General features: G+C 41.6%; 1 protein-coding gene across 6 annotated transcripts in view; it reads left to right on the top strand.

The window, feature by feature from the left end:
• VPS13C (vacuolar protein sorting 13 homolog C) overlaps positions 1–19,634 on the top strand; it is a 224,892-nt gene extending 205,258 nt beyond the window's left edge. For 3 of the 6 annotated variants that reach the window (XM_075897678.2, XM_089781897.1, XM_075897677.2), the window contains 4 exons: positions 5,679–5,770; positions 7,278–7,398; positions 9,029–9,118; positions 17,624–19,634. In XM_075897678.2, coding sequence (XP_075753793.2) covers positions 5,679–5,770; positions 7,278–7,398; positions 9,029–9,118; positions 17,624–17,725 — 405 coding nt within the window. In that variant the 3' untranslated portion in view covers positions 17,726–19,634. Of the gene's footprint in view, positions 1–5,678; positions 5,771–7,277; positions 7,399–9,025; positions 9,119–17,623 lie in introns of all 6 variants that reach the window. The other 3 variants (XM_089781895.1, XM_089781896.1, XM_089781894.1) reach the window with 1 other exon arrangement.
• The last annotated feature ends 730 nt before the right edge of the window (positions 19,635–20,364 follow it).

The raw sequence follows: 20,364 nt of genomic DNA, 5'->3' as shown, positions 1-20,364 counted from the left end.
GGCAGACACTGCAGCCTGTACCACAGCCACATCCGTGGTCATGCGCAGAGCTTCTCTGCTGCACCAGGCAGCAGTCCCTAAAGACCTTCTCACCAAGGTCCAGGACTTAACCTTTGATAGACAGAGTCTCTTTGACAAAACCGACCAGGTTCTTCATTCGGGTAAAGATTCAAGAACCACACTCAAGACCCTAAGCATGTATACTCCTCCCTTTCATCGGAAGAGGTACACTCCCTATCAGAGACAGAGACCGTTCACCTTCCAACCATCTCAATATAGACAGCAGGACCAGCAAAGCAGCCGGCAGCACCAGGAGAAAAGAAGACCTCAGCCAAAAACATCTGGCCGTCTAAATGCCAAGCAACAAGTTTGACATCCCAGTCCAGGGACTGTGCACCATTCCGCTAAACACCCATCCCAACCCTCCACAGGCATTATTCCACCATCGCTTGAGACCCTTCGAATACCGATGGTCTCACATCACCACCGACAGATGGCTATTGCAGACAATCACGCTAGGGCATACCATTCCATTCACCGCTCTACCCCCATCCAACCCCCCCACCCCGTCCCTTTTTCAGGGACCCATCTCATGAACCTCTCTTACAACAAGAGGTCTATCACCGCCTCCACCATTGGAGCAATAGAAATAGTATCAAAAGAGTTCCGGGGACGGGGGTTCTATTCCCGATATTTCCTAACAGAGAAAAAATCAAGGGGATGGAGACCGATTCTCGACCTCAGAGGATTAAATCGGTTACCCTAGCCACTATCATTCCAGCCCTTCACAGCAGAGATTGGTTCACGTCCCTCGATTTACAGGACGCTTATTTCCATGTAACAATACACCCGGCTCACAGACGCTTTCTACGCTTTCAATTAGGCGCAGGCCATTTCCAATACAGGGTCCTGCCCTTCGGTCTCTCGTTGGCTCCCAGGGTTTTCTCCAATACGCTGGCAGTAGTAACGGCGTACCTAGGACGTCTCGGCGTAATAATATTCCCGTACCTAGACGACTGCCTAATCAGGGCGCCTTCAGCGGCAGAGGCTTTACGTATGACACACCTCACAAAAACAGTTTTCGAAACCTTGGGCCTGATCATCAACATCCCAAAGTCGGCCATGACGCCGCACCAATTGATACAATTCATAGGAGCACAACTCAACTCAACCACTGCTCGTGCTCTTTTAACCAATAACCAGATTTCATGCAATCCAAGATCTTATACAGGCCATCATCACCAGTCCCAAGCCCTCGGTCCTACAATGTCTCAGGCTTATGGGGCACATGGCAGCCATGACATACGTCGTCGAGCACGCAAGACTGCGCTTCCGTTGTCTCCAGCACTGGATAGCAACTGTTTACACTCAAAATGTTCGAGACGTCCACAAACGAGTTCCATTTCCCGCACACATCAGAAATTCTTCTCTCAGCTGCGCCTCTATTAATGTGCACGTTGCTGCAATCACTGTGTTACACCACGCTGTAGATGGTTATTCAGTTTTCTCCCACCCGATGATGCGGCGCTTCATGAAAGGCTTGATTAATCTCTTCCCACACCGAACACGGCCAGCGCAGCCATGGGATCTAGAGCTAGTTCTTAACACGTTAACTCAAAAACCCTTTGAGCCCTTAGCCACATGCGACTTGTGCACTCTCGCAATGAAAGTTACCTTTCTCATTGCGATAACTTCTGCAAGACGGGTTGGGGTGAGAGCTGCCTTATCCGCTGTACCCCCATCCACAGTGTTTACCAATCAAGGAGTCATTTTACGTCCTCAACCCACTTTCCTTCCGAAAGTGAATTCACAATTTCACATCAATGAACCAATAGTACTTCCCACTTTCTATCCAAAGCCCCATGTCTCGTCAGAGCAAACTCGGTTACACTCTCTGGATGCCAGACGTGCCCTGGCTTTCTACATAGACAGGACTAGGTCCATCAGGAAGACACACACGCTATTCGTGTCTACAGCCGACCGCTTTAAGGGTCACCCGTTGTCAGCTCAACGCATTTCGTCAATCATTGTGAACTGCATAAAGGAATGCTATGCTCTCAATAGTAGACCTCTGTTGCAGAATCCGACAGCTCATTCAACACGTGCAGTTGCTACATCAACTGCATTCTTAAAGGGCGTCCCTTTAAAAGACATTTGCAGGGCTGCCACATGGTCGTCAAACTTCACCTTTGCCAAGCACTATGCCATTCCCAACCTTCACCTTCCAGAGGGAGCAGTGGCAACAGCGGTGCTGTCCATAGCTGCGGCACAATAGCTCCGAACCCCCCTCCTTTCAGGGGCTACTGCTGCATATTCACCTATAGTGGAGCACCCACGGGACACTGCTCGAAGAAGAAAAAAGTTACTCACCCTGTGCAGTAACGATGATTCTTCGAGATGCGTGTCCCGTGGGTGCTCCACGACCCGCCCTCCTCCCCTCTTTGGAAGTATGATTTTGTCTTTCAGACCAAGAGGATCAGGAGGAACTGGCGGAAGCTGGACTGCGCGAACACAAATGGCACGAAAGAGCATGAGCCGCGCTTCGAGTATGCGCGGTCCAGCAGATTACGGCTACAAAAGTTCTCCGATCTGCAGCGCTCGGACAAGCCCGACACCTATAGTGGAGCACCCATGGGACACGCATCTCGAAGAATCATCGTTACTGCACAGGGGGTGAGTAACTTCCTTTTCTAACTGAAATAAGTTTTGAAGCTCTTGTAATGGACTTTGTATTGATGTGAGTCATAGTCACACTGATACTTTCTCATTCATTTACTTGAACTATACAAATGTAGTCTGCACAGTTGACTATAGAAAGAAAAAAGTTGTTAAACTTAATTGTTGTTAAGCTTCAGGGTATAGCCGAGTTAGTCTGTACAGGAAAAAACAACAAATGGTTTGGTAGCACTTTATAGACTAACAAAACATGTAATAAAAACTCCGGTCATCTGAAGAAGTGGGCTGTGCCCATGAAAGCTCATGATACCATCTACATGTTTTGTTAGTCTATAAAGTGCTGCCAGACCATTTATTGTTTTAATTGTTATTGTTCTTGATAGATGCACATTAATACATTGAGTATTTGTTTATGAAGTATAGGGAATTATTTCACCCTTTCTTTCATTGAATGCCATTCAGTCCACTGGCTTAAGTGTGACAACTCACAAAATATGCTCCTACTCAGCATGAGTAAGAGATTCGAGCCTGACTCAAAGAAAATGTAAATAACATAATTAGCAATGAGGAGTTAAGGGTTTAATTAGTTACATAACATAAGGAAGATGTGGATTACCTTGATAACTGGATGTGCAGAAATACTCCTGCTATCAGCACTAGCTATACTCTTATCCAAGGAAAATTCATTTTGCACCCGCGAAGCAGAGGACGTATGGTTTTCATCACTCCTCTCATTCCCCCACATAGTTGCACCAGTTTCCTGTATGGTAGCAGTGCATGCTCCATTCTACGAGGCAGTGTAAGGAGTTGGCAGTTGGGTTAGAAGGAAGTACAAAACTGGAATGTTTTATCTTGCTCATTTTATTAATTAAAATATTCTATACAAGTGGTGTATTCATTCTAAAAAGACTTCAGACGGTTTCAGTTCCAGATAATCAAACACAGATGCATAATTATAGTAATGTTTAACAGTGCTTTGATGTTCTATATTTTGAGTAAATGTTTAAAATTTCAAATATGTTTGTGTATTGAACATCTCTTGGGCTTAGCAATAAATGGTGAAGTTGTTTTGTGAACTTGGAAAGCAGTGATTTGTTTTGTTACAGTTGCTGTCACTTGCCAAAACTTAATGCAAACCTTTCCAAATATTAATCTTATAAATCATAAAACAATGCATTGTTTTTGCTACATGTTTTGTAACGGATATGGTTTACATTTGAATATTAGTGACTGAATCTCTCAAATACTACATATTTGAAGTGTACATGAACACAAAGCAATCTGCAGCCCGCATCCTCAGCTGCCATATTTATATTCTTCCCCTGACCTTAGTAAGCTGCCTTTATAGTTGATTAGGGATGTAAATAGTTAACTGGTAAACCCTCACCCTTAACAGCAGAGGCTTACCAGTTCCAGTTAACTGGTAGGGGCTGGAGCAGCTCTTCACCCTCCTCAGGCAAGAGGCTTCTCCAACCCTGTGGGCCTCACTGGAGCAGCCCCTGTCCATGGTGGGCCTGCCGTCCTCCAACCTCCTGCCACAGGTTACATGCCTGCTCCCATGGAGGTGTCACTGTGGGCTCTGCAGCATAAAGCTTATTTAAGCTTGCTTTATTTTTATGTTTTTAAATTACTCAACTGTAGTGATGTAAAATTAATCTTAAGAGTGTTTCTTCACACCATACAAACTCTAAACAGGAAACAAGTTAATATATGGGAAGGACTTGGATTCTAAATCACTGTTTACCTCATAAGGCAAGAAGTAAGTTCCCTAATGTGTAAAAGTTTGTCTGCATATAATTGTGGAGTTAACATTGTGTGTTCGTTATGATTTTATTTCTTGAAATTGTATTATTTGTTTCACAGTTTTACCTTCATATCTTACTGTCATTTGGTCTCTTTGTTTTCTCTAGACCCTACTTTTGTTGGCATGATTCCTCAACAGTCTTATTTCATCAGTGTTAGTGTGTTCTGTGTGTGTAAATGAACGAAGGGGAACCAAAACACTTTTTTTTTGGTGTTTGTAATGTACCTGACATTTCAGTAGATGAATTTTTTCTGTGATGTATCAGAAAAATAGAGGTTGAATATTAATGACTGAATCTCTCAAATACTACTAATTTGAAATGTACATTACTATAAACCAGTCTGCACATAGCCCTCATATTTATATTCTTGAATTGTCATGTTTCAGTTAAACAGCAGATAAAAATGCTGCTAATTCTAAGAACTTGGTTTTACACATTTAAGTCCATAAAACTAGATGTGAATAAAACAATTGTTAAACTTCACTCTTTAATTCATTATGTTTCATAGATATAAATGGTAACTGATGTGGGGGGTTTAATATGCATTTTCCTTAAGCTTCTTTCTCCACCTATAAATTCCATAAAAAACTTTTGTCTAACATTTCACTTGCTAACATTTTTTGTATTACAAGGCCTGATCCTGAGAGGTGCTGAGTATCTACAACCTGATAATTTCCTTTGCAGAACATCTTTCTCTCTGGATCATGCTTTGAGTCGTGTGTTTAAAACTAGGCATATTCATTAAACATATCATCTGCATCTCACTCTTTTTTTTTATGTGTGTTTTTTTGTTCAAGTGTCCAGTTTTAGGCTTGGCAGAAGGAGAGAGCTAGTGGCATCAGTGGCAGAAAAAGAATAATTGAAAGGATCAGTAGGAATGCTTGTCTAGATTGTTCTTAATAAACTCCAATAATGGGGATTCTAGAGTCTACTTTAGAAAATTGTTCTAGTGATTAAACACTTTTTATAGTTGGAAAGGGTGGGGTGTGTGTGAGCATGTGCGTGCGCGCAATATCTAACCTAAATCTCCTTTGCTGTAGATTGAGCCCATTATTTCTCATCCTATGTTTAGTGCACACAAAAAAGAATTGATCTCTTTATAACAGAGCTTTACTAATTTGAAGATAAGGTCCTGCCTCAGTCATCTATTCTGAAGACTAAACATGACCAGTTAACATCTTTGTTTTCCTTTTTCAGAATTCTCATATCAGAAAGCTGGAAGAAGAAAATTATCGATATCACTGTTTACTTCCAGGAGGCAAGAAGACAAACCTTGTTGTTACCAATAGGTATTATCAGCATAACTTAATGTTTGTTCCAAAGCTACTTTTGGGAGCATTTATTATTTTCAGACCTTTACCTCTTTCTTAGTGTGATAAATAAAAATCAAGTATAGTTTGGCCTACAAAACTTATGTCAATCTTTTGTAAATTTTCCTGTCCTCTGTTTCCAGATATTCTACATCTTCCTTTATTTTGTTCCTATAATAATTAAAAGGGAACTAAATCTCAAGTTCTATTTATGAACCTGCTTGGTAATACATCTTAATCAACATCACTGTGGTCTGTGACATTTTCCATGCAACTGTCCGTAACAATGACTACAAATAAACAACCACGAGGAGCAATTAATCTCTTTCATGTATTTAGATGAACAGACTTCAGCACCCTGGGTTTGTTTTCCCAAATGAATTTTGCCACTGAGTTATAAGTCCTATACTCAGTAAGTAAATTAGGTTATAGTGAAACTAGAATTCCTAATTTTTTATAACAATCTAACTCTAATTGTGAAAATACAGAAGGTGCTTCTACCTTGTTACTCGCTGTATACATCTACTTTATCCTACATGATCCAACAACCCTGCCAACATGTGTGTGCCAATTAAGACACTATTGCTACTTAGGAATAAGGAGAATATCACTTAGTCTGTCACTGCCTCATGGTCTTTGACACAAACAGTTGAGGCATTTGAAGGTTTTTGAAGTGCTTAAATAAAATCAAAGATCACATGAAATGTGGTGTAACCCACCTAAGAAACAGAGTAAATTATAGGTTCACCCAATACACCCACCTAAGGCCCACATGAATATCCCTCTTAGTTAACTTTGACAGCGAGTCAACCTTGAAATTCACAATGCAATGTCTGTTAAATTACTATTGAAGTCTTAATGATGGGAGAAATTCAGACTTGTTTTCACTGCAACATTAGCAAGAGATATAACTCAAATTTAGGTCCTAAGCTGAATCCTGTTGATTTCCCCATCCCCACCCGCGCCCAATTTTAGAATTAAATGTTTAAATTCAATGTAAATTAGTTAAGTTCAAACTCAAGCTAGCTGGCCAGTTGGCGATATGGGTTGAAGTGTGAGTGCTGCTGATGCTCCAGCTAATAATGAAGCAGGGTTGCAGATACAGGTTAAATTAGTATAAATCATCAAATAGCTCTATGTAGCTCAAGTGTATTTGCTCTTTAGTGGAGTAACTTGCGCTAGTTGTTATAATGAAGATAAGCCCTACATTTTCAACCCTGATGAAAAAGTGGTTTTAATAGCTGTTTGGCTTTGTCCTCCAAACATGTTTGTTTATGCAGATTTAGCTAAAACATAATCTGTTGTTAAGTTTTCTGAAGATAGTCACAACATCACAACCCTTTAAATAACAGCTCAAGAACCATGAGGTGCATATCACTGGAATATCATAAATGTAAGGACAAGGCAAAATTAACTTTATAAGGAAACAAAGTTGTCGTCCAAAGAGGAGGTTAAGTATTTCAAAATGCTTTTGTCTTTTGTATAGGAGGCTGATGTGTGTAAAAGAAGTGGACATCCTAGGCCACGTAACAGACTGGGATTATTTATTTGAAGATTTTACACATCCTCCTTCTGTTGAAACAAATATGCTAAAAATCACTGTTAAGGTAAAAAATGTTTATGCCTTTAGAATGCAGATCTAATTTGAGAAGTTACTTAGATTAAAAACTATAAAAATAGCACAGTGAAATTCTGTGTCAGTGATTTCAATGTGTGTGTGTTTTCCTAACAAGCTGAAAAGTCAAATTGAGTCTTTTCCCACCCACTTACATCTTCCTTAATAAAGGTATTACAGACAAAATTATTCCCTGGGCAAACATTTGTAACCCCATGAAACCTCTCCAGACTCTCTGCCTTTAACAGACATGCACAGTGGAAAATTACTGAAACTTTTTAATCTTAAAATGTTTGGTACAGAAAAAGTATCTCATATATAATGGCCCAGCGTCTGAGTGTCTGTAATGCCGAAATGCTGGCTGTTCCCTCTGGGGGGCTCTGTTGCCTGAAATGCTGGCTGTTCCCTCTGAGTGGCCCGTGTTGCCTGGGGAGTGCGGGGCCCAAATGGCCTCTTGCACCGCTTGCTCCCCCGCGGCGGCCCGGATGAGCGGTGCAGAAGTCAGCTGAGTGCCACAGTGGGAGGGGAAGGAGGGCTGGGGGGTGATGTGCAGTGTGAAAGTGGCTCCAGGCCCCGCCCCCTTGCTGTGAATGTCACTGCCCCGCCCCCCCTTCACCTCCGGCTATGGCGGTCAACTGACTTCTGTGCCGCTCAGCCAGGCCTCCACGTGGGAGCAAGTGGCACAAGCGACTGTTTGGGCTCCACACTCCCCATGCAGCACGCGGAGTGCGGAGCCCAAACAGCTGTTTGGGCTCCGTGGTCCCCTGAGTGAGAGGCAGGAGGCAGAGGAAAGCTGAGAACGAGGGGCGGGAGGCAGTAGGAGGAGGAGAGAGAGAGAGAGCGCGAGAGACCGGAGGCTCAGGAGAGAAGACGGACGTGGAGGAGAGACCTGAAAATCCTGTCTTATGACGGACTAATTGGCTAGTGTTTTAATAAGGGTCAAACCTATGTTTTTAAAACATTGCCCCAAAGCTGGAATTTTTACTGAGATGGTATACTGAAAATTTGAGTATAGCACTGCTGTTTTCAGTATTTTGTCGTAAGACCTATGTTGTTATATCAACTTCCAATGAAGATTATGCATCCATTTCTTTGGAAAACTCAAGAATTTACAGGAAAGTAGGAATCCTAGATTAAAAGGAGAATTCTTATCAGATTGATTATATTACCATTTGTTCTGGTATTGTTACTGTTATGTCAGCCAGCTTCAAAATGTCTACATTTTCAGGGTACTAGCTACATCAAAAACTATGATAATTTAGCCAATGTAAGTTGCGTGTGGAATATTGATTATTTTTTTTGCATTTTGTTATATGCCTTAAAATTCCCTAACTACATAAAAAGCACAATTGTCAAGAACTTTTATTATGACAACATTGTACTTGAATTGCATCTTTTTATAGTTTAGCACTTTGTTGTCATTTCTGAGTGGAGCTCAAAATATAACTATTTGATAAATTAAGTTGATTGTGAGGTAAAATCATTTATTCAAAATATGGCCTGGATCTATACAGAAAGAAAAAGTAGATATAACTTAAAACATGACATTAAAGCACCCAATAGCAAGGAAACAATTCACAACCCAAATCTTTTAGATTTATTTTTATTCTTCTTTGTAACAGGATCAGGGGCTGCTAATGTTCCAGAAAAAGGACCATGCAGCTCATGAATGTGTGAAGAAAATTCAATTGAAGGATGAAACTACTGCAAGGGTAACTTGCTCTTTTTTTAAAAAACTTCTTGTGCCATTCTAGCTAAATCAAACCCCACTATAAGTCAGCCAAAGGAGAGGGCTTGCTTAAAAGAATTAAAGCAGACCTGTCCTGACTACTGGTTATTTGGTACAAAGATATTTTAATACTATATTGCATCCAGATACATGTACCTTTTTAAGATATACACCTTTGTGTACGATATCAATCCTAATAGAGACCAAGAGAAAGTCTTTGGAAACATCTCCTTAGGTGATAGTCTGTTGAACATTGGGAATCTTGTGAAAGATAAGGCAGTGCCTGAGGAGACCTCAAAAGTGCCTTTTGTAACTTCTGTAAGGTAGCGGGAATGGTTCGAAGCAGACAGTGGCTCCAGCTGTGTCAGTTCTGTCTTTCTCAATGAAAGTGTGCATGCAAGAACCTCTCTAGGCCCAGAGGTTCCTCTCAGACTTTAAACACAAGTTTGCTTAAGTCCTTGTATCTAGCTGTGATAATACAACAAAATACAAGTGTTAAGTAATTTACCTTTCTGTTTTGGATGCTTCAAGAACTCAGACGATAATGGCAGATTTAAGCATTCACTCATTCTCCAGGTCAATGCACATGCCTACTGACTCTTCTGCTTAGGATTGCTGTCTCCTCTTAATTGGCTATATTGATTTATTGAAGTTAGGTCCATGTTAGTCCCAGAATCAGATATAGTAGTATTAGAAATAGTGTTTGGTTAGGAACCCTGCCCTCAGAGGTGAAAACAAGCCAATATAGCCTGGTATGCTGTACCAGCAAGTAAGTGGCCAGCAAAGTCTGGAACACTGCACCAGCCCCCCACAAAGCTGCCTCTCCTCCCACTCTCTCCATGCAGCAGTAGCGGCTGGGGCAAGGGGAGCTGGGAGTGGTATGGCAGCTGGAGGAGCTGCTAGTGTGTTCTGTTCCTTTCCTCACTGTTCCTCCTGATAGGGAAAGGAGCAGAATTCCTAGCCTTGTCCTCCAGCAGGGCTGCTGCTGCACAGATGGAACCAGGGGAGAGGTAGCTTTGTGGAGGGGCACGGGTAGGACTGGGGCTTCTGGTCCTTTCCCTGCTGGCAGGGGCAGAGCGAGAAAGCAGCAGAACTGCCAGCCTCTCCTCCAGTTGCCATGCCACACCAACCCTCTTTTGCCCAGATAACATGGGATGGGGGAGAGAAAGCAAGAGTGAGAGTGTGGGGCAGAGCTGTGTGGGGAGGTCACATGGCTTCCCTTCGCTAGTGTGCTCCCCACATATAGGGAAAAATACTTTCACCCCAGCCTGTCATGCACAAGTGCAACACTTTCAAATAGGAAAAAGCTTTTGAAATTTTCAATAATTTTATTAACACTAGGAAACACAAACATTTCTATCTAAACAAAAAACTGACAGTAGCACAAAATTAATTTGACTTGCTGCTTCATATATATTTTCACACAATTGTAGAGGTGGGAAGAGACCATGAGGGTCTTATCCTGCCTGTAGCATGCCAAGAAGGTCCCGTGTTTGAGATCTTTTACGCTCAACACCATCTAAGCCAATCACAGGACTGTTTTGAATATTCAAAAACATTACACGACTGCTTTGAATATTCAGAAATGTATTCTACCTCTTTTGCCTGTAACTTCCTCACCTTAATAAAATTTGGAGTATCCTTATCCTATAAGTGACATAATTCATATACTAAATCTCATTAGCATATAGGTACGTTGGTTACTACGGCAATCTTATGGTTGCACATCTACTGATGTAACCACAACAAATATGTTGATACCACTTTTTAGGTTAGGAACATGTCAGCGTCTTATGCAAGACTTAAGAAGAACTGTTTATTGTTAAATAGGGATGTTAGATACTGTGTAGTTGAATAGTCATGTAATCATGTAAAATCTTAGCAGTTGTACGACTATTTGATAGCCCTAGGGTTGGGGCCAGCAGCCAGTGTGCTCCCAGCCCCACTCCCAGGGAGCCCCCTGCCACCCTGTGCTGCTGCCTCTATCAGGTGGGAGCCGTTCCATGATGGGCTCCCCACACAGACTGGCTGCCTGCCTGCCTCCATGCACTGCTGCCTCTGATACTCCTTGAGCTCCTTGTAGACAGGGGCTCTTGCCGTGGGCTGCTGGATGCCGGAGCACCCTCTGTCCACAGGGAGCTCCTCCCAGCTTTTAAGCTGGCTCCTCCTAGCACAGGCTCCTTTCTGTTCCCCCCCCCCCCCCCCCCGCCTCTCGCTGCCTTGGTAGGAGGCAGCAAAGAGGGGTGCAGCTGGGTCTGCGGAGCTGACGTGTGGGGAGCCTGCTTGAAAGCTGGCTTCCCACACATATTGGCTCCAGCCTGCTTCCTCTCACCCTCTGCGCCGCTGCCTCTATATTAGAGGCAGTAGTGTGGGAGTTGGAGGGTCAGGCGGATCGGGTGCTCATGAGGAGCCTGCTTTAACCCACCTCCTCATGGCTCTTCATGCCTACAGATGCAGCAAGGGGCAGAATGCATGTGGTCGACAAGATTAACCGATAAGCTAGGACTTTTCGGTTAATTGTTTAGTCGACTACATGTTGACATCCTTATGTAAAACAATCAAAATAATATATTTTGTGACTCATTGTAACTGCTTGTCAACTTAATTATGCTAAGGCTTATAGGCCTGATTTTCCTTATGCTAACTGTGTAAACTAATATTTTACAGTCTTGGGTCTGCAGCTTCTTTGCATTACTGCTGGATACTGCACCGATATTCTATTACTTAAAATATTGTGTGTTCAATAGGTTACAGTGTTAGCCTATTCCCTATACTGGTCCATAGAGCCTGCAGCTCGAGCCCATACTGATAAACAATGGAAGTTTTTTGCTGTCCTCTCCATCCTATTTTACAGGCTGAAAAAAATTCACTTGCCTAATTACAGGTTTTAGGTTGTCTTCAAATTTTGGGGACCCTAAATCTTTGTAAGCTTCAGAGGGGTAGCCAAGTTAGTCTGTATAAGATAAACTTAAACAACAAATAGTCTGGTAGCACTTTAAAGACTTACAAAACATGTAGATGGTATCATGACCTTTCGTGCGCACAGCCCACTTCTTCAGATGACTGGCCGAGAGTGTGGCATAATCTCTGGCTGTAGTCTGTGGGATATGTAGATGGTGGTGGGTTTTTCCACTGTTAGACCATCTATTTGCACTTGGAAAGGAAGATTGTCTGTTTGGATCTGTGCGAGTTTCTTTGTGTAGTTGATGGCTTTCCACTCCATACGGCTGAATGCAGTGCTTTGTAGTTGGTATTAGTTCACAATCAAAGTTTGCATTGAGGTGCTGAGAGGTATAGAAAGGGAGGTAACATACACAGGCTAGTTTGACTGTCATACTACAGGTTGGACATCCCTGGTTTAGCACTCTTGAAACCTGACCAGTGCTGAACCCCAGGGACTTTGCCAGAGCAAGAAAGGTCCCAGCCCTGGCCGTCAGGCTCCAACATCTGCCCCTCAGCCACTGGGCTCTGACTCCCTCGACTCCAAGATTCTATTCCCAGCTACCAGACTGGCTCTCTGATCTAGCAATATCTCTTGTCCTGCTACTCCAGTTTTTCCCAGTGAGTGTTGGACCATGCATGTTGCTGGACCAGAGTCCTGAATTACAGAGATTCAACCTATATATCTACTAAATGAGTACAGAAGCTTCATGGGGTAGCCAAGTTAGTCTGTACAGGATAAACTTAAACAAATAATGGTCTGGTAGCACTTTATAGATTAACAAAAGGTATGAAAAATGTGATGGCATTGATCAAATTACTAGATGTATGCCAGCAATGCCCCACTGCTATATATATTGGACAAACTGGACAGTCCCTACGAGAGAGGATCAATGGACACAAATCAAATATAGGCAGAGGGAACATAGAGAAACCTGTTGGAGAGCACTTCAATCTACCTAATCACTCTTTAAAAGATCTCCAGGTGGCCATCTTGTCACAAACCAATTCTACTAGTCAAATACACAGAGAGGTGCTGGAATTACTATTCATCCACGAGTTCAATTCTCATGCTGATGGCCTCAATGGAGATGAGGGATGGCTGGGACATTATCAACCTAACATTCAATGAAGGTGCAAACAGCTCGTTGTCTGTGTAGATTCTTGCATTAATACCCTAACTATCTATAGCTATCCTTTGATCCTTATCTGCTTCTTCAGGTGCTCACAGATTGCCTGTTCTGCCTACTTGCTTTTCCCTTTGATTTTTTTCATACCCTCTGTTCCATGTTTCCTGCCCCCACTCCTTTTTTCCTCCCTCCCTTCTCCCCTATTTCTTTTGGGTCTGCACATCCTAAACTCAAAACTGCAGACATCTGAAGAAGTGGGCTGTGGCCACAAAAGTTCATGATACCATCTATATGTTTTGTTAGTCTATAAAGTGTTACCAGACCATTTATTGTTTTTTAAGTTTAAATGAGTACAGTTTCTAAAAAGAAAAGCATTGTCAGTTTGAGTTCACAATAATGATGATTAGTGAATCCTCTTAGCTTAAAAACTCTTTGGTCTATTTTTTCGTTAAATATGATACTTTCCTCTGGCATATTGGTGTTTTGTTTTATTTATTTATTGGCCAAAACTTTTCAACGTGGGTGACTAAATCTAGCTATACATCTAAGCTGACTTGACATTCAGATCTTCAGAGTACTGACATAAATAGACATTTTACATGTGAATAGTCTTATTGAGGGGTCATGTATGTATTTTAAGAATATGAATATTCTCAATTACTAATGTTCCCTCTAATTTTTCCCATTCATGTCCATATTGAATATTGTTATGTGAAGCATCACTATCGAGGTACTGTAGATATGTGCCACCACTACAAACAAATATATAGATATAATTTTTAATATTTTTTAAAAATCCAGAGGTATGGAAGGAGAGAATATTAAAACAAGGGATAATTAACAAGGTACGTTGCTTAAGATGTTTATTTCATATGAAATAAAATAAAAAGAAAATTAACAATGTCCTTGGAGTACATCTATTTTATCATTGTAATAATTCAAGCCAGTAAAACACATCAAAATAGGGCATACTGAAAACAGCTATATAAATAAAACAAAGATATAGCCATTACTTGAAAGAATATGCACCAGAAGTCCAATTTAATTACTTACTTCTACCATAGACCACTAAATCTTCAAGGAAAGATGCTCAAAAAAAAATGGAGCATCTGCCAAAATACAAGCATGCTACGGACATTAGCAGTCCACAAAACTATCTGCGCACACAGCTCAGGTTTAAAATGCAAAACAAATCTGAGTCAACTAGAAATATTCATGCTATCATCACAAATATTAATAAAATATTTTCAGATCCTGAAAAAGAGAGTAAAATGCATTTACTGAGTCTTATACAGTTGCTTGGGATGCCAACTCTTAAATTAATACTTCACACACAGAACAGTAAAAATAAGTAATAAAGCAACACAGAGAGTGAACAAAATCACAAAGAAAAAAAGTGATGTAAAAACAGCCAAAGTTCTTTTGACTTCACACTGTGTACGTCACCAACTCAAAAACTTAAGAGTAGGCTCAATAAGTTTTTACAAGTCCCTTGAGTCAGCGGTTCCCAAACGCTGGGACACGACCCGGGACCTCTGGCTGCCAGGTCACAGCGGCTCTGGGGGCTAGGATACACGGCTCTTGCCGTGACTGTTGGGAGAGGCTTATCCTGCCATGCCTCTTAGCCAGAACTATAACAGATGATAAAGATCTCGCCTTAAGGGTTTCCAGTACCTCTCCCGAAAGAAACTTTAAAACTTAATGAAAATCGCTTGTCTGAAATTGAAGTGATTTCCATTGAGAGGCATCTCTCCTGGCCGCTGCAACCCCTGGGCCTGGGATATGAAAGGTTAGAAAATGTGTTCCCAAATAAAGCCTAAATCCAACTTTTTAAGCATCTGGTGAAGGTAGCATTCATTGTAGGAAATAGATTAATTAACATGTATGCCAGTTACACAATTCTGAAATACCAGAGTATACCAGGTATACTCTGTCACTTTCTGTTTATAAAAAAGCTTTGTGATTTTTTTTTTTTAATGGCAATTTTGGGGAAGAGACAAGATGACTTAATGGGATTCTTTCTAAAAAATAAACCACAGTTTGTTATTCTCCAACAGAAGTCTTTTCTAGCCCCTACAGCCCAGCTAGGCCTGGGAGAGACTGAGTTGGACTTTCCACCCAGCCACCTTAGTAATCTTTCACTCACTCTTTCACATACTCAGAGCTTTCCCTGATTTGCATAAATGTGTCCCTCCCATTCTTAAGTTACTCGGATTGACTCTTCCCGAGTGCTTTGACATATTCAGCAATAGGGCCATCCCTGGGGGGGCATGTACCCAAAGCAATCCTCCCTGCCACAGGCTCCACGTCTGCCCTGCCCCACCCCACCCCGTGCAACACGACCCAGGGAATTACTAGGGGCTCAAGCGCACAGAAGCAGTAGGTGTTGGCTTCCCTCCTACACTCACGGCAATAGGAGCTGGAGCGGCCCAGCATCCAGCTCCACTCCTGCTTGCCACCCTCTCCCAGCCTGCTGCACTCCATTTCTCCATGAGCGGAGCTGGCTGCCAGGTTGCTCCAGTTCCCGCTGCCATGGTGAGTGCGGGGTGGCACAACCCTTGTTGCTGTCCCTCACTGGTAATCCCCCAGATCATCCTGGGACGGTTGTGGCCACCGGTAAGCCCCCCAAAGTACGGTGTAACCTGGACTGACACATGCTTTTTCCTAGGCACCGTTCAGTCAAGTGGTATGCATTTAGCTTTTCCAGTCATTGACACACCTGGATCATTTCTGTCGCTCTGGTGCAAGTGCCCTCTGGTGCCTAGAACTGAGTGCACAGCCTCATTACAGCACAAGGAGACAGGGACTGGAGCATCCCCAGATAGAAATATGCACTTAAATCCAAAGTAAGCCCCACACCCCAGGCACAGGAAAGAAGCTACAACTGGCCTCTAACTAGGCTCCTGCTCCCAGTTCCTTCCAAGTCAGCTCATTCCTCAGCAAGTGTTGTGTGGGTGATGCTCAGGTTCAGCTCTATTTCTTGCTGACATAAGGAAGTCGTAGCGAGCCCAGCCACTCTCAGCTACATTCTGCACTGCAGGAATTGGATTTGATTCTGCTCCCCTCACACCTGTCCCCAGCTGCAGCAACAGGAGCCTGAATGACTGGCAGTGCTGCTCAGGCTAACAAAGTACCGTTGAGTGATCTAGAAACCATGAGCTACTAACTGAGCTCATCTGCCAGCCACTTTCAGCAGCACAGGAGCGAGTGTTGGCAGGAATTATGGGTGCTCCCAGCCCCCACAGCACAGCCAGGAGTGACTGAGGGTCGGTCTCCACCTCTCTCCCTGTCACTGCAGCACAGCTAGGGCTGCGGAGAGACTGCTACTGGGGTGAGTAGCACCTCTCCCTGGCTGCAGCATGCAGGCCAGATGGGGAAAGACACCCCAAACTTAATCTTCCCACCCCACCTGTGTGGCTCCCTAATTAGGTACAGTATATGGCCCTTTATTTCCTCGTGTGGGGACACCAGGGGTGGGTAATAACTTTTACCAGGATGGGGGAGCACTCCAAGAATTTTAGTAAGTGGTCACAGGCTGCACTTTTATATTATATTCGGGGGGGGGGGGTCTGAGACAGAGTTTTGGGTGCAGAGGGGAGCTCCAGGCAGGGATTGGGGGACAGGGTCTGGGAGGGAGTTTGGGTGCCAGAAAGGGTTGTGACCTGGGGTGCAAGCTGTGGCTGGGAGACTCTCTTACCAGAGTAGGTGGCTCCTGATCAGTGGTGTAGCAAGGTCCTCAGGCAGGCCACCTGCATGTGCCCAAACCTGCTGGGTACTGCTAGCAAGCTTCTCTGCACAGCCCTTGGGGTGAAAGGCACAGCCAGTCGGAGTTATGAGGATGGTGCTGTGGTCATGCATACCCCTCCTCCCCCAAGGGGCTTGCGGAGACGCACTTTCCAGCAGCCTTCAGCTGTGGTGCTTCCGAGCAGCAGTGTAACTGGGGGTCACAGCAGCCAGGGAGACTGCCTGAATGTCCCACTGGGTACTGGATGTTTTCCTTTGGCCCCAGGCTAGACGGTCATGGCAGGTCAGAGGAAAATATTTGATGGGCCAGATCTGGCCCGTGGGTTGTATTTTGTTCCCTCCTGCCTTACAGGGACCTATGTCTGTGACCTCAGTGGGGCTATTCCCTTGTTGAAGTTGAGGCACATTCTTAAGCATCTCAATGAATAGGGCCTATGTACCTAACTTTATGAAGACAAGTTAAAAGATTTGGCCCAGTGTAAAGGCCTTTATGTTGGTACGGATTGCTTTGAGTGAGTGCCATTTGAATCAATCACTGTTATGTTGGTTGCAGAACTTAAAAAAAAAAACTTACATGTGTTTGAAAAATAGCCAAAATTAGTAAGTTGCAGCTGTTTTTTTGGTGGAGATAGCTACATAAACATTGCCTCTTACTTTTTTGTATTGCTTTACAGAGAATTTGCCATGCTGTTAATGAAGCTCAAGCAGCAAGACAGCAGCAAAAGCTGGTGAAAAAAGCTTCGCTGAAATTAATGAAACCACAATCACTATCTTAATGACAATAGGGTTTGCGTTTGGTTGAACCTGTGGTATGTGATCTTATTCCTGAAGATTTACCAGAAGCAATTTATGTACAATGTAGAGGAAAAAATGAAATACCTGTAAGGTGTAGTTCCTATATTATCTAGACCACTTTTCATTTTTAATTTTTTTGGCAATTGTTGTAAAAAGTGAGCTGATGCACTGTGACAGTCTCCTTAGCATATATATGTACCTTGACTATTCTGCAAGAAACAAACTCAGTGAGCTGAAAACTTCCTTTGGGGAGAGCGACCTCTACTGATTGTCCTCTCACCTTTTCCCCAATATTATGAAAAATATCCAACAATTAGTTTTTTAAGAGACTTGACTTGTTACTTGCATTGAACTGTACCTAATTTGCACTATAATGTAATGCTTTTCATATGAATTAGCAATAAATAATCATTCTAACTTTTGAAAACTAAAATCCATATTATCTAATTGAAGCTTATTAGAAATATGTCTTGTTTATTAGGAAACCTTTCTAATGTTTAAATATGTTCTTGTGGTGTTGGCCTTTATATACTTGAAAGAAATCAGGGAGGTGTATATTCTGTGGTACAAGAAAATATTGCACTGTAGACTAATGTAAAGAAGAATGTGAATACATAAAAACATCATTACTTCTCAATAGAGAGGTTCACTTTAGAAATAGTCAATTTGCATAATATTAGAAATAATAGCCAATTTTTGTATTAGAAATAAAGTGGCTTTAATTCACTTTAAAAATTGATATCTTTGGTTCTCCTAAAATGACAAACAATGTAATATCTTGCTATGTATTAATAGGAAGGATTTAGTAGTAGACTACACGTTAATACGGGCTCCGGTTGAAATCTTAAATAATTAGGAGATTTCCCTGTGAAGAAAGTAAAACTTGTTTTTATACAAAAAAATGTATATAGTTGGTCAAAAACTTCAATTTGTTGTCCATAGTTGAGTGTACAGTTAGTTTTTGCCTGATATTTGCCATTGATGTATATTAATCAGTAGCTGACAGTGGTATTTTTTATTGTACTACTGCTTATCTTAAATACTACTTCTAGGCCTCAGTTCCGTAATATTACCTATGTTCATAACTAATCTTTAAGTATGTGTTGTCTCATTGATTTTATTGAGACAACTCGCTATGTAAAAGTTAGGCACATGCTTAAGTACCTTTCTGAATCAGGCCTGTTTGAGCAAATATTGTTTAGTTGATCCATCAATAAATTGAAACTGATACTATCAAATGTCTGGCTTACTAATGAAAGTATATATGCCCTAAAACACCACTTGAGCATTTTTGCATTTTTACTTCATACCTCAAGTAAGCAAAGACTAGCTATTGACCTTATTTTTTTATATATGCAAGCTTAAAGATTTCCAGTATGGTAAAAAATGGTAACAGTGTTGAATAGATACTTGCTCTGTCAGTGTTTGTACTTTATTTCCACTGAAGCAATCATCAAAGATAAAGGAGGATCCAAATGTCAGATAAGTACCAGTCCAGAATCTAAAATTCCCTGGATATCAGTGGTAAGGAATTCTGGTCTGCGTCCATTTCTTATTTAGTATACTTTGTCTTACCAAAGGAGAGAAATTAAAGATAATGAAAATATGATGTTGAATATGAAGCATCTAGGGAAAACTTGCATCTGTGCTTCATTTACTGCTTGTATGTATGTCTGTAGTTTTGAACATCACATAGTTCAGTAGGAAGAAAATACCGTAATTCATTAACTATGAGGCCTTAGACACCACTTTGGCTAGAGAAGTCCTTAATGTTTCATTCTAATGTTTAAATCGTACAGTGAATTGATGGAATGACTTGTCTGGTATTTTCTGTACATTTCAACTATTGTATTTAAAACATGGACAAAATAAAATCTTTATATGCATTTACTTATGGTTTGAATCTCAAACAATGAATGGGGTTTATTTTCCAAGAGAAAAGATGTGGGAAAAGAGTACAATTTGAGTGTACGTGAGCAAACTTACAAAATGCACAAGCATCCTCACTGCTTCACTGTTTTCTCTACTGTCCTTTGTGAGCCCAGTTTGTGACCTCTGAGAAGCAAACTGACAAATCTTTAATGAAATTTCTGATTTCTATCCTTTTTCCAGAAGTTGTTTTGGATTTTTAGAAGTTGCCATGTTGTCTGAGGGGAGAAATTTGGAATCAGTTTTCTGCCATCTTGAATTAGGTGACTCTCTTCACAATGACTATTATATCAGTAATAGTATTTTAGTCTTCTTCAAATGTTGTAGGTAATATTTAATTATTTAAATAAATACGATGAAATTAGTTTTTTATATGGACTAAATACAGATGGAAAATTGAAAAAAAAAAAAGTGACTTTATACTAACATTTTTACAACGTGGGCCAGTTAGATCTCTGCTACTTAAGTCAACACACTAACTGGAAGTTACCACCCATGTAAGCCAGCCACCAAAGGGGACTTGAGATGTACACTTTCCCAGTGGGTATCAGAGCTGTTTGCTAACAGAAGAGGAACATAGAGGGTGTGTTTAGACTACACTTTTTTTTTTAAAGTGGCCTTTTTCGAAAAAACTTCCCTTGCGCCTAGACTGTTGTCGCGTTCTTTCTAAATTAAATTGAAAGAACGCAGC

This window comes from Pelodiscus sinensis, chromosome 14 (assembly GCF_052426305.1).
Source record: "Pelodiscus sinensis isolate ZL-2025 chromosome 14, ASM5242630v1, whole genome shotgun sequence".
Taxonomy (NCBI): Eukaryota; Metazoa; Chordata; order Testudines; family Trionychidae; genus Pelodiscus; species Pelodiscus sinensis.
This window is presented reverse-complemented; position numbering and strand designations above follow the sequence as displayed.